Source organism: Seriola lalandi, unplaced genomic scaffold (assembly GCF_002814215.2).
Source record: "Seriola lalandi dorsalis isolate HSWRI2012SDOR001 ecotype SW California unplaced genomic scaffold, Sedor1 jcf7180002054946, whole genome shotgun sequence".
NCBI classification, from domain to species: domain Eukaryota; kingdom Metazoa; phylum Chordata; class Actinopteri; order Carangiformes; family Carangidae; genus Seriola; species Seriola lalandi.
This window is the reverse complement of record NW_019525497.1, coordinates 694,031-707,932: the sequence shown is the minus strand read 5'-3', so window position 1 is coordinate 707,932 and position 13,902 is coordinate 694,031. Positions and strand designations below refer to the sequence as shown.

The 13,902-nt window shown below is 39.6% G+C and overlaps 1 protein-coding gene across 9 annotated transcripts; it reads right to left on the bottom strand.

Annotated features, from left to right (window-relative positions):
• Positions 1-149: 149 nt before the first annotated feature.
• cdc14b (cell division cycle 14B) lies at positions 150-13,776 on the bottom strand. 9 transcript variants are annotated; one of them, XM_023394238.2, is made up of 16 exons: positions 13,445-13,775; positions 12,206-12,296; positions 11,415-11,490; positions 10,645-10,737; positions 10,432-10,508; positions 9,621-9,687; positions 9,385-9,535; positions 9,062-9,292; positions 8,750-8,888; positions 7,855-8,020; positions 7,635-7,732; positions 3,338-3,385; positions 3,112-3,237; positions 2,504-2,672; positions 1,227-1,292; positions 150-1,011 (listed from the first exon to the last, which is right to left on the bottom strand). In XM_023394238.2, the coding sequence occupies exons 1-15, from the start codon at positions 13,551-13,553 to the stop codon at positions 1,269-1,271; spliced, it is 1,665 nt and encodes a 554-aa protein (XP_023250006.1). In that variant the 5' UTR covers positions 13,554-13,775; the 3' UTR covers positions 150-1,011; positions 1,227-1,268. The 9 variants fall into 9 exon arrangements, 7 of the variants coding, with proteins under 7 accessions (XP_023250006.1, XP_023250008.1, XP_023250009.1 ...); XM_023394240.2 differs by having other exon boundaries at positions 3,112-3,234; XM_023394241.2 differs by lacking the exon at positions 13,445-13,775 and adding an exon at positions 12,443-12,805.
• Positions 13,777-13,902: the final 126 nt, after the last annotated feature.

The following is a 13,902-nucleotide window of genomic DNA, read 5'->3' as shown; positions in this document are numbered from 1 at the left end:
ATTTTTTTTATAAAAACACTGGGACTATTATAACAAAACAAATGAGGAATGTGAAACATTTCTTTGGCATTGTAGGCTATAATACAACTGTCCTCAGCTGGGCAAAAGGAGCGTCTTACTGTGAAACCAATGGACAAACAGCCAGAAACTACATGGGAGTAAAATTTTATTTGAAATGTCCAATTTTATGTGCTTAAAGCAAATGTCTTTAGTGGATTATGAACATGAGTTAGACAAGGCCCCTTTAGGACCATTGACTTATTTCATAGCATGATTCCAACATAGTACAAAAATATTTACAAAATACAAACTGAGTATATCAAATGTTGACATATTTACAGTCTTGAATTACAGTAGCTGAAAAGCTTCACAAGTAAATGACAGAAATAAAAGACAAGCCAGATATTGAATGGCAGTACAAATGTGCACAGTACTGTATCGTGTAATGGAATTCTTGCCAATGGAGACTTGATGTTTCATCTACATCCATGGCTAAACGCACCTTTGTGCCTTTGACCTTGGGCGGCCAAGAGCAGGTTTTTATGACAAACTTCTGACCAAATCCATCTCCAGATCTTTATAACTGAATGTGAATCATCTCTTATAAACCAGAATATCTGTTGCACAGTGCTCATTTTGGAGGAAATCTCTTGGATTCACACATTCACATGCCGGTCTGATGGATGTGGTTCAATCTGATGTTTGCTAGTGCATGCTTCAATAAGTAAGAACAACCAGGCAATGATTAAAACTATCACTTTGTTTCATGATGCTGTTTTAAAAATATAAAACCCAAAGTGCCTTACGGGTAAAATAACTTGTAATCAAACAATCTATAAATCATTGAAATGTCACATCACGTTGGTTAAGTTTGTTCCAACCGTTTTCTCAAAATTAAAAAAACAAAGTAGTATAGCTGTATATAAGTTGGATTTCATGTATATTTCTTCAAGATGTCTAGATCCACAGGCTCATCGAAGTAGAGGAGCTCTAGCTTTGGGTATGGAGTGACTATAAAAGGAAAGAAAAAGAGTGCATTAGTACAGAGAATTATTTTACTGATTTACATAGCACTGTCAACATTTTTCCATTCATGCAATTGGTGTATATTCACATGGATTACAGATATGCCTACAAGAATGCGTAATAATAAATAATTCCAAAAGATGCCAAATTATACCATTTACGATACATTATGTAACAGAAAGTGAAAAGGAGATAGATACCATAGCCTGGAAAATCGAATTGATTTCAAAGAGCTGCGAGCTTTACGTCCTCGGGAGACAGTGCGTCTGTTACATGTAGGAAATGAAAACGAAAGAGGAAGGAAAGAACACTGCAGATTAGCACCAGTAAAAGATGCAGAAATAGCTACAGACTGGTGACAACAGGCCAGAGGCAGAAGACACAGTGAGCAGCAGAGTCCAGAGAAGCTATAGCCAGTCATACTCTGAAATCCACTATTCTAAGAGAACATGCAAGGAAAGCTTTTGAAAGGAACAGCATGAGACTGAGGCAGGAGTTTAACCTGACACTGGTACATAAAGCAGGGACAGATTCACTATATATATATAGTGTTAGTACAATATCTGGGTAAAGAAGAACCATAGCTGGGTTGCATCATCATCTTCCAGACAACCAGCTTAGTTAGGTATCTGAAATGAACTTTGTTGTACAATTTAGATGTAACCCTAGTATGAATAAAACTGTAACTGATTAACAATAAGTATAAGCTGTAAAAGAGCAATATTTAAAAGATTCAATAAAATGTATTTTTTGATGTTACATTTCATCTCTTTGACAATGATTGGTTTATGTTTTATCATCTTAGGATTTATGCTGTAAAACAAACTTAGACTTTGGCAAGTTTCCATGACTTTGTAGGAAAAGTTATTTTTTTCTGTTTATTTAAAAAAAAAAAAAAAAATCAAATTAGCATTTAGGTTAATGAGATCAATTAAGTCTGATTCCTGTCTTTCTTCAAGTAAAAGTAAGTCATTTCCCTCCCAATGACCTCAAACACACTGCCCTCCAGACATTTGGATTCATCTGAGCTATCAGATCAAAATGTTTAAAAGATCTAAATTTAATTTAGCAATTCCTAACTACATAAAACATCTGAAAAGAATTTGTGGCGGAACCACAATTTGGTTATGTTTAAACATTTAATAATTGTTGATGCATCCCAGCCTAAGTACTTTAAGTGATTATGACACAACCCCTGTCTTGAGCATTAAGAGGGGAAAGAGGGAGAGTGCTGAGCCTCTGGACTTTGGCTGGATTTACACAGGCACAAATGATCTGATCCGATCTGATCTGATCATCCCATGGCTGCCAAAACCAGGGAAAAATCACTTTAAGCATGATTTTTCTTGTTTGGGCAGTAGAGATGAGATCTGCTCTTCATAAAAAAAAAAAAAAAAACTTGTTAAAAAATAGTTTGTTTGTGTGCAAATGCAGCCAAAGTCTCCATATGGCTCAGAGTGAGTCTGTGGGAGCTTGCCTGCAGGTGGATCTGTGCCATGTTTAAGTTGATGAGAGCGCCTGTGTTGGCTGTGGCACTGGCTGTGTCTCTATGGCTGCCACATGGCTCACAACACATTGGGTCCCTGTCGCCAGTCACTACATGCAAGTTGCCTAGGGACCTGACCAGTCTGGTGTGGCACAGGGAGCTGGCAGAGAGAGGGGGAAGCTGTTAATTTACTCCACAAGGATCCACGAGTGGCTATAGCCTCTTGGTTGCTTTTCAGCTGTGTCTACTCCACATAAAAAACACAATACGATGTACTTGTTACTGCAACAACACAGCAGTTCTTGACAATGTGTTGGGAAAATAATTGAAATAACACAAGTCCAACATTGAGGCCATAATTGGTGCTTATAAGTCTTGTGTTGTTAGTGTAGTTTTTTTTCAATAAACATTTTAAGAATATAAAATTGTTGATTTGAGTCCACTTGATACATTTTAAGAGCTTTCAACAGCACAGACAAAAAAAAAAGGATATTTTCTATTTGGTTAAGTAAAAATTTCTGTTAGTTCTCAGGCTGCTCTTATTATAAATCTGGACTATCAGAGTAAATGAGTGCTCAGTGTCAAATCCAGCCACTGACCTTCCTCCTACTCCGTTGCCTGGCAGTGAGGTTCTGGTCCTCTTCCTGCTGTCTGAGTGGTCAGACAGAGCCAGGGGGTTGACACTGGTCTTACAGCCCTGAACACTGCCGTGCAAGATGACCCTGCTGAGAGGAGAGATAGGTGACATAAAAGATGAGTCTCAGCCATATTTTGCATCAATGTGACGGTGTGCGGGTCACTGTACATGTGCATTGAATATATTACCTTAGGGACTGTGATGATGACCTGGTGTGAATCTTATTCTCTTCCTGTCTGTGAAAACACAAGTAACATGACAGTAAAAATGTGATTAAACTTTATATAATCAAGAGAAATGAGAGGAGGAAAAGACTGTATGGAGATGGGCAAGAAGGCTTTATTTAAATTAAATTTATAGCTTTAGACCTAGGCACAGATCATTATTGCAGCTTCAGCAGCCAAGTTAGTAAAGCCAAGTAAGTACCAGTAGAAGCCAAGGGGTGGCACCAAACGACTTAGAGGGACCTGATTTGACTTTTTACAGAGCTATTATTGTCATCAGCTTAACTGTCTGAGGGGTTTTGATTTTGGCAGTTGGCAGTTCAATCAACATAATAACCAGCAAAGCATGATGTTTAAAGATGAAAGGATGATGGGAGCAGTTTATGGTACAAAATCGTTATGTACTGAAAAATGGTGACAAGGACAAGGCAGGAGCCTTTGATGATTCAGATTTTTAAAAAGTGGCTCTTGCTCATCAGCTCAACGTTTACTGTGCTCACAGAAAGGTAACAAGAGGATGATTTAAACAACTTTCTGATTGGGTTGGGAATTAAAGAGAGACAGGGGGCTCACTTACAGCATTCTCAGTTAGAGCTCCAGAACGGGGCAGGACAGGTTTTTTGGGGGCTGACGGGCGGTAGAACTCATTGAAATCCTAACCCGTCTATACAGAAATGCAGGATGGAAGAAGGGAAGCCATACACAATCCACCACAGGGCAAGGCTACACAGGGAGGAGAGCAGCATGGCTACCAGCCATCTGAAAGGAGGACAAATCCAACAACAAGAGCAAACGGAAAAAAAGGGGAAAAAAAGGAAGGAGAGACAAGAGACGTCCGGGCAGGACACAAAGCCTCTGATGTTCTGCTTTTCCACTGGGACTGGATTAGATGAAATATCTTTCATAGAGTTTTGCATCCAGCACTGCCAGTCAGCAAGTTTTTGTTTTTTATTCTTTACTTGCTCTGATGTGTTAGCAGATTGCCATATACTTAGAAACCAATTGATATGGGAGTTTTGAATTAGATTTTGATATTTGTGAAATTAAAAAAAGCTAATAACACACTGGCAAATATTGCATTTACACAAAACATTTCTGACAGTAAGGATAAATTAGATATTTAAGAGTTGTGACAAATATACATTGTAGTATGTCATTTTACAGTTGACAACAAACTTTACTGATTGTGAGATGACCCTAATAGTACCTATAAGATGACATAAAATCTTCTTAAATAAATAAGCAGTATCTATAATCAGTAGCTCTAATTGTTAGTTGATAAAATCATAAAAAATGGTCAGTTCCTACAAAAATTAAAGTATCCATTATCAAATTTTGTTCCACAATAACAGACCATTTAAAAATAAACCTGGCAGAAGCAAAAAATCTGAGGGAGTAAACAAAGCTCAGATGCGTTTTTTTTACTGATCCAGTCACAAAAAGCAATGGAAAAACAACAGGCATTTGACAATGAACCCGGCCCAACATTAATTACGTTAGACGAACACAGATTGAACACAGAGGCATGTCCATGCGTGCATGTCCAAGGGTTTCATGCCTGCTGCCATGCGTGAAAAAGGCAGAAAAGATGAAGAAAAGTTTTCATATAATTGTTGTTCTTGCTGGAATTTAACATGCACCTCAATAATACATAATAAAACAAACAGTGGAGCCAGACGGTGAAGTTCAGCTGCATGTTAGATGTTTGTCTAGCAACTCATTCATTTATAAAGGCATATATGGCCTGAAGTGCAAGCAAATCTCTCTTCTGTCTCAACTCCCTCCTGATAACCTATAAGAATCCATTTTCATCCCTCTACCTCCTCCGAAGCTCACATATGATGTTTTAGTCCTTTATATTAGAATGCAGATCAGGAGCAATTTATCATTCCAACAATGCCTTTTAAAGTCGCTGATTAAACTCATAAAACACCTCAGTCAAAGATGATCCTAACACAAACTTACTACTGGCAATTTCCAAAAACACCTACAACTTAAGGGTTGAGCAGACAAGTTAGCTACTTTACCAAACAAGGATATACCTACTGCCGAAAAAACAACAAGGACCAAGTTTCCCTTACTGAATTTTTTTCTCGATAAGTGGCAAGTCAGTAGTGCAAGCCATGCACTAAAACATTTAATTCAACTAATCCAGATCTCATGTAAAACCGTGATTAGTTGAATAATTGGTGCTGTTGTTAACAAGTACAGCAGGCTCAACTTGAGACCTTTGCTGTAACTCAGAGGATATCTCAGATAAGCAGAACAGCTCAGTGTGTCTATGAGGCAGACAATGAAAGGCGTGTCAATGTAATGCATCCATTAAGTGCATATCCACTTCACACCGTAGTCATCCAAAGAAAGAAAGAAAAAAAAAAAAAAAAAAGAACAACATCAAGTCAGCCATACCGTTAGCCATACCAGTCACTGGCATAGCAACCATTTCTACAGGAAGAGGATGTCAGCTAGAAAGGAAGTGACGTGCACTTACCTCCATCATACAAAACCTCACATCCTCTCTCTGTTTTTCCTCTCCCCCACTCTTTCTCTGCCTCTCTGCTATTTTTTGAACGGCAGGCAACACATCGGCCACACCGTACCCATGAGGCTGCAGCAGAACACTACCACCTGCCTGACATGGGACAACAAAAGCCAAAGCCATATGGGTACATTGGCAGAGGCCAGTCAACCATCCTCAACCTTGCTGACACCCAACCTTCCACGGTTTGATTTACATAGGCACAAATGATGTAGACTTTATTTAAACAGGGTAGTAAAAAAATCTATTAGGGTTCCTTCTGTGTAGATAACTGTAAAGCATTAGCACTTTATCACCTTCTGATGGAACACAGGGCTTCCATAGAGCTGGCTAGTCACATGTTACAGTTGTCTAGCTGTACTCTTATGCTTGTTACACACAAATATACTAGAAACAAAATCTAAATCGCTGTGTTTGCAAAGGCATAATAAGTTTGCAACATGCCACAGTGACTCATTTTAATCTTTAAAGACTTTTTGTGTTAAAGTGAAACTCCATGCTTGTTCCTCTTTCGTTTGACATTTCCAATATGAATCAGATTCAGATTTCACAACTGCTAAGCTGTGATTGCACCGCTATCACTGCATAGCATGGACTTACAGAGAATTAGAGACATCGTCTTTTGTATTAACCACGGATTTACATGCTTCCATGTCCGGTGTGGAGTGTCATTAAATGATTGGTTCTAAGTTGCAGTGACCCATCATTCCATTGGCTGGCAGTTCAAAGTTGTTCACGGTCAGTTCCAATGTTGTTCTGCATTCATCCAGAATTGATTAGACACTACTGCAATGCAATAATGTCTGTTTTTGAATCATAATGTTAATCAAATTCTAAAAATCAAAACTATCAAAATGCAACTATCAGAAAATCTTCTCTTGACTAAATGAGTGGCCCAATTACCTCAAGGACAATGTGACATGATAACCCAGTGACTAGCAAGCTCTAAATTGATTTGGCCTATATATTTTTCTCCTCAACTCTGAGAATTATTTTTAAGCTATTGACTGAAGAAGACAATTTACAGATTATCAATCCTGCAATAAAACAAAACCCATAGATTATATCTGTAACTTCCACATCTTTTGTGCCTCTCTAAATCCAGCCCTCAACAAAATGTTTTCTGGAAGATTGTGTATCAGACGCCAATCCAACCCTCCAACCAACTGGGTCACTCACTCCATCTATTTGACCTACTTCTTCCTCGACTTATTGTTCACCCTCACAACTTACTGATTATAGATGATAACTGAATCACTCATATTACACTTGATCTGCATGTGATGACATTTAATCCGAAAAACCAGAAGGGGACACAAAAAAAAAAAGTTATTTAAAAAAAGCTGCCTAGGTCATTAACTCATAAATTACAATATTAGAACGAAATTGCCATGGTATGGGTAAGGGAGAGCAGCCCTAACAGATTTGCCATACCTAAAACCTGACACGAAAAGACAGCTGACTACCCTGAATAAACAGTCGGGAAAGGAGAAAGTTCATTAAATGAAATGATAAAAAAACAAAAACCTACAAGGTCACTCACTACCTGGTCATTATGAAATCCTAATTTTTCCAAATCATATGTTACTCATGATTTGAAAAACACTACTGTATACACGTAATGAACCGACGGACTGACACGAAGAGGCATCGCTCAGTTTACAGTACTACAACACGTCAGTGTGATGCATGATGACACTTGCAGGCTGCTTGGGTACTTACGATAGTGAACCTGAAGATGATCTGGCCTGCCTCTTGCTCTTCAGGGCTCGCAGTTTATCACCCTGTGTAAGGCCATTTCTCTCCTCTTCATCATTATACTGCAAAACAACGCAATGAGTAGATAAAGCAGTGTGTTCTTGTGGTTCGTTGGTTTTTTCCACTTATGGAAGTACTGTCAAAAATGATGAAAGCATGACAGGAGCATCATTTCAAAACTCACCAGTTCCATTTCTTCCGTCTTGGCTGCCCTGTTCTTGTTGCTCCCATTGATGGTTATGTCATCCACTCCAGACAGGATTCTGGTTACAGCCATCTTGCCATTCTCTTGTTCATTTAGCATCTTCTCCCGGAAAACATCTCCCTCAGCCCATAGACTGTTCTGCTTCCTAATGTACAAAAGTTCAACAAACCACAAGATAAACTTGTTATTCTTGCAGAAGATTTCTCAGATCAAATCTGCCCTCACATGGAGGTCCAATTATACAGAAGTCTACAATATAATTACCAGTTTTTTTTTCTTAATTAGCATCTTACTATAAGTGTTATGAACACATGATTTTCTGACAAAGTTAACAGCTTTGATAATGTCACCGAAGAGACCCGTTTACTACATTTGTGACAGTCAAACTGTTCATAAAGTAGAGGTGGTGAGTGAGTGTTGGAGTGAGCAAGAGAGGGTAGTCTGTATGTGATGGTGACGCTGGCAAGTGGAGCAGGGAGACTTACGTTAGGAGTACATGTGCAAGTAGCAGCCTATTGTATGTAGAGTTTAGGCTGCTTGTCAGAAAATAAATGCTACAACTCAGCAAGACCAAAGCCAGGTTCCTTTGTTTTGCTTACCACTTGCACAGAACAATGCTGACAGAGTGCACATATAGGAAACAGGGGAAAACAATGATTAGACGAGGTACTAAAGCCTGAGCAGCAGGCTCAGCTGTGGAAAGCGTGGTGGCACACTGTCCTGACAGATATTACATACAGCGCTGTTGAGCGCAGGGGACATTCCTTCACTGTGACATCCAGAGGTAATAAAACCTATGGATGCTATTTTCTGAACTTTAGCTCTGTTTGGTGCTTAACCCGGGCACGAATATTCTGCTTCAGTCGACACTTACTCTTCAACGAAGTTCTGCTGAGGCCCAATGATGGACCCTGGTCGGCAGATCCGTATCCAGGCAATGGCCTCTGCAGCAGTCAGGCGGTAATGTTTCATCATATAGCAGCCAATCAGAGTGCCGGTCCTCCCCAGACCAGCTGAAAAAAAGAAAAGTGGCGTGGCATGTCATTAAATTGTGTAATAACAAAACACTGTGGACAGTTTATACAGCCACAGGCATGGTACAAGTGCCATGCACCAACCACAATCAGCCAGAATAGTTTGATCTAGCAATGTTTCTTTCAGTGTGAATGTGGGTTAGAAATCTTACCTTTGCAGTGGACAGCTATGGCTCCTTCTGAGTTCTCACAGATGTTGAGAAATTTCCTGACGATAGAGTCGTTCGGTGTACTCCCGTCCACAAAGAAAAGGTCATGATGCTCAAAGCCAGAATCAGTAAAACGCCTGGCGTCATACATCTTTTTGTTGAGGCGGATGATACTGGTGATGCTGTGGTTCCTAAAGTAAGGAATGTAGGCCTCAGGAGCGTGCAGAGGATACCCTGAGGTAAAAAAAAAAAAAGCAGTCTGGTGAGTTTCAGAGTGAGTGTCAGAGCAAAGTCAGAAACAATTCTGTGGTGGACTTTTCAATCACCATTCTCTATTTTGCTTTTTGGATGAGGCCCACTGAATGCAAGGAACTTTCCTGGAATTATCCAGTTCAAGTCTCCATTTTCTGCCCTCTCATAGTGCTCATATTCCTCCACATCAAAGTTAGAGAAGTCCAGCCAGCCGTACTGCAGAGCCTGAAAGATGGTTGAAAGGGAGTTAATTTCATTAGGTGCATGACACAGCAAGAAAGAGAAATAAATAAATCTTAAAATGAGCTACCTTATAAACAGCACGAAGGCAATCTAGGATGTTCAGATTGTACATGCAGGTTCCAAACGAAGCATCTCTGTGAAACATAAATTATATGTCCATCTTTATCAGCACAACATACTAAAGATACATTTTTTTCTTATTAAAAAAAAAATTCTGGCCAGAATGCAGATTGCTATCTCATTTGTGATACTCTCAATTGCTTTTCATCTCCCTCACTGGTCTTGTTTATAGCTTAACACTTCTCTTACTTTTTTCTTTTACCATTTTATAATCACAGAGAGAGTAAGAGAACAGAATGGCCCTTGAGCATTCTAGGTCTTGTAATCTTGAAACCATGTCCTTGTGTTGCACTTGTGTCTGAACAATAGGGGAAAACGAACATTGTTATTTTGTTATGGATGATATTCACTTTAATATTTTTAAAGTTACATATCATTTTTAAAAGTTAAAACACTGCAAAAAAGCAGATGCAGCAATCTTTCACCAACAACTCTTCTTAAAGGTTTATTGTATCTTTTTTACTCAGTTTTACAATATAATCCATATGCCTTTTAGCTTGTTTTACCATATATGCTAATCACATCAGTTTGCTTTTAGAATGACTGATTGGTCATTCAATGAGCTGTCTAGCAGGCTACTTTGTGTTTTTAAAAGTAAGTTACTATTAACTATTTGTCTTTGCAAATGGCCTTTAAAAAGCAAAACGTGTGATTGACCAATGTAAATAATGATGTTGTCTTCAGCCACGGATGTGGCACACCCTTAGTTCCTTGGAAAAGAACAAGTTAAATGTGAAATATATATGGTGAATTGGTACCTGAATGGCATGTATGTTGAATTCCTTGACACCAGCAGACTGTAGGCCTCCTCTGGCATCATGTTTAGGTGCATTACCTTCAAATACAAACATCTAATCAGCAAGTGGCTCTTGTATTAAATGCAAATGCAATTTCAATCTGTGATTATCAGATTTATATAGATGCAATATAATTTCTCAAGCTTTATGTAATGTGGTTTGTACACTACTTACAGCATATGAGCCTATTAGGTAGGCAGCATTGGCTTGTTTCTTTTGGTCTCCACAGGTGTAAAATATTATCTTCTTCCTTGAGAGTGTAATGGACTGTGGAAATATTATAAAAAACAAACAGTTTGAGCTGATATATGATGCCTTATTTATATAATATATAACATTACAAGTAGACATTACATGAGCACATCTACTTTATTTTATTATTTGTTTTTCCACCCTGGGTATGTCACACTAAACATGGTATTTTTTGGCTGCACGGCTGCAGGGGTAAGAGAACCTACAGTGATGGAGGAAAATTTAAATTGTAAATGGAAAAGGAATTTAACTCTTAAATGACTTGATTAGGAAACTGCTAGATGGTGAAAGCCAATCAACAGAATTTGTAAGCTAAGAAAAAGGTTGGGCAATCACCACATAAGACAATTATGTTCTAGAGCTGTGGAGAGGCTGAATCATCTGTGTCCAAACTTCAGCTGCCAAATCTGTGCCCAACAGTCTTCGAGATCACGTCATGTGCCAAATCCAGACAAACTGCCTCGACAAACAGGAAAAGTTGCAACACAACTTGTGTTGATACAAACAAAGATTATTTGGAAAATAAATTTGACTCTAAAAAGTTGTCAGGTCCTGCTAATTGACATGCAAAAAACTACAACCCTATTTAATTTTGCCAACCTACTGCAGGTTGTAGTAGATATTGATTAACCTGGGTTTGCTTCTCATTCTCTTTTCCAGGAAGTGCAATTCAGAGCAGTGGTTTACTTTACCTTGAGCTTCTTTGTCAGCTTGCAACAGAAGCGATAAAACATAGCCAGGTTAAGGGGACCAAAGTCCGCATAGAAGCTGAGAGAGAGGGAGAGAGAGACAAAAAAGAAGAAATAGTGTGTCAGAGTGGCTATTTATGCAACCAGCTACGGTCTCTAGGGAAGTTTCGCTAGATAGAATCAGCTACCTCAGACTGGCACAGTAAAAACACTGACAGAGTAAAGACTATATTTGGAAGCATTTGATGCTGGAGTGGGTCAGAACAGGACAAAAAGAGCTAAAGACAAGAGGTCTTTTTTTTGTACCACTGGCACAAAAAATTTACTTGGAAAGGTCAGTAATGTTCTCTCCTGTGGCCTGTCTCAGAACAGCTCACTACAACCTCTGAAACGGCAACTGCAGCTGTGGTGCTTTTTTTGTTTTATTTACCTTTAATTTTTAATGCTGTTGTGGTTACTTAGGTTTCTTCCAACAGTAAAAAGGGCAGTGCACCAAAATATCCTTAAATCTCATGTACTAAAATAACCAATCTGAATATACTGCGTAAGTTCACACTAATGGCTTCTGCACTCAAAGCTAAACCGAGATTCACTGTATTTTGAATTAGTTATGTGCAAGCCTGCTGGCACAAGCACTAATGGTGGAGATCTTTTAGATGACTGCGGTGAAAACACAAGGTTTGGGTAGTGTCTTTTACTGCATGCAAGTAAGTGCAACTGAAAGGCACAAGAAACAACGCAATAAGCAGCAAACTAAGTCTGTCGAAAATGCAAAGTTGGAACTAATAACTTACTTCTCATAGGCCAGCTCTTCGTCTATGCAGAAACAATGTCTTTCAGCTGTGCTCTTGATCTTCTGCTGAAGTATGGCGAAATATAGTTGATCTGGATGGGGTGGGGGGAGGTGGGGGCACAAAAATGAAGCAGTTACTTGCTTTTGTCATGCATATATACTTCTGTTGTATCTTTTGTCCCAAACCAGCTCCTCTTTGTCGACAACTACTTCTTGTAAGTATTTTCTGGCAACTTACCTTTGATGAACTCGATACATCTTGGCGAAACATCGTCCGCGGTCATCTTGCCCACAGATTTGAACATGACGTTTTACAGAGAAATGTACGTACGTGGTTGATTTTCTTCACAACGACTTGTGCATACTGAGTAAAACCCACACTAATGATCTGAGTGGAAAAAAAATAGTTGCAAGTGGTAATTTAAAAGTCTAACGTTAAAAAGAAAGCGTTTTTATAAGCGTGGCCTCGCTGTTCAAGGAGAAGAAAGTTACCAGTCGAAGAGGAGGGAAGGAGACTTTCGTGTGCAAGTGCGCACTCTGCTAAAAATGATCTCCACTTGACTCCTCCCCCAAGATGTTCCGCGGGACGCTATTGGCTGTGAGCGATGCAGAACGCTACACAATTGGAGAAATGAGCTGTCAGTCACAGCTCCTTCAGTTTAAAGTTCTCAACATAAGACACATGATAGGCCCCGGGAACATTGCCCAAGCGGTTGCTAGGACGATCCCTCAGCCAGTCAAATTCGTGATTTCCACTTCGACTGACCTCCCTCCCCTTGGACTTAGGCTCCTCAAGGATGTTCAAGAACCAGGAAAAATGCCGCAAAAGATATAAAAATCAATGTTAAACGAGACTGACAGTGGGTCGACTACGACATTTATGACATTCATGCACCAGTCAATCTCAGTATGCACATCTGTAACTCACACGCAGTCCCTAAAACAAGGCAAAGCGAAGTTCTGTCGTAATTTTAACCCCCCAAAAAATACCTGAGCAAAACTGAATTGCTAATATTGTGTATTCTATGCAGAGACTGTGAAGGTAAGTCGACGCAAACCCAGTCCATTAACGATAAAGGGACAGACGGTGTCGCCATATTAGGGCAAAAGATGAAAAAAAATCAAAGACTTTAACACACCCTGGTCACTCAAAACAGAATTGTGTGCATACGCAGCATGCTTTATCACATTTGCCAACTAGGCTTAAAGTTAACAGGGATCATTCTACAGCACCTCTTACCTGTTATCTCAATGTAAATATCAGAATTTAGCTCCGCCTCTGAGCTGTTGTGGGCTGCACAGCGCTTTTTCCTCGACTCGGCTCGTCTTCTCTCGCTCTTGCGCTTCATTTTCTCTTCAGGGCTTCACGGTGGACATTACTGAACAGCTGCAGCAGACCTCCTCCGCTTCGCAGTGCGGCGGCTTTACTGTCCCCGTTTTGTTGCCGTGTTATTATGGCATGGCTTGCTCCAGCGCTGCTGATCTTCTGTATCTGTGCATCTGCGTGTGTGTATATTGTGTATGTGTCAACCGAGTCACGGTTGCCTGCTCCAGCCTCTCTGGTGGTGGTGACGTCTGTGAACAGGGGCAGGTTTCTGCTTTCTGAATCCCCTGCATGTGACGTATCAGGATTAGATGTCCTGTGCCCACCCTTCACTGTTCAATAGCAGCAGCAGCAGCAGCAGCAGCAGCTGTACA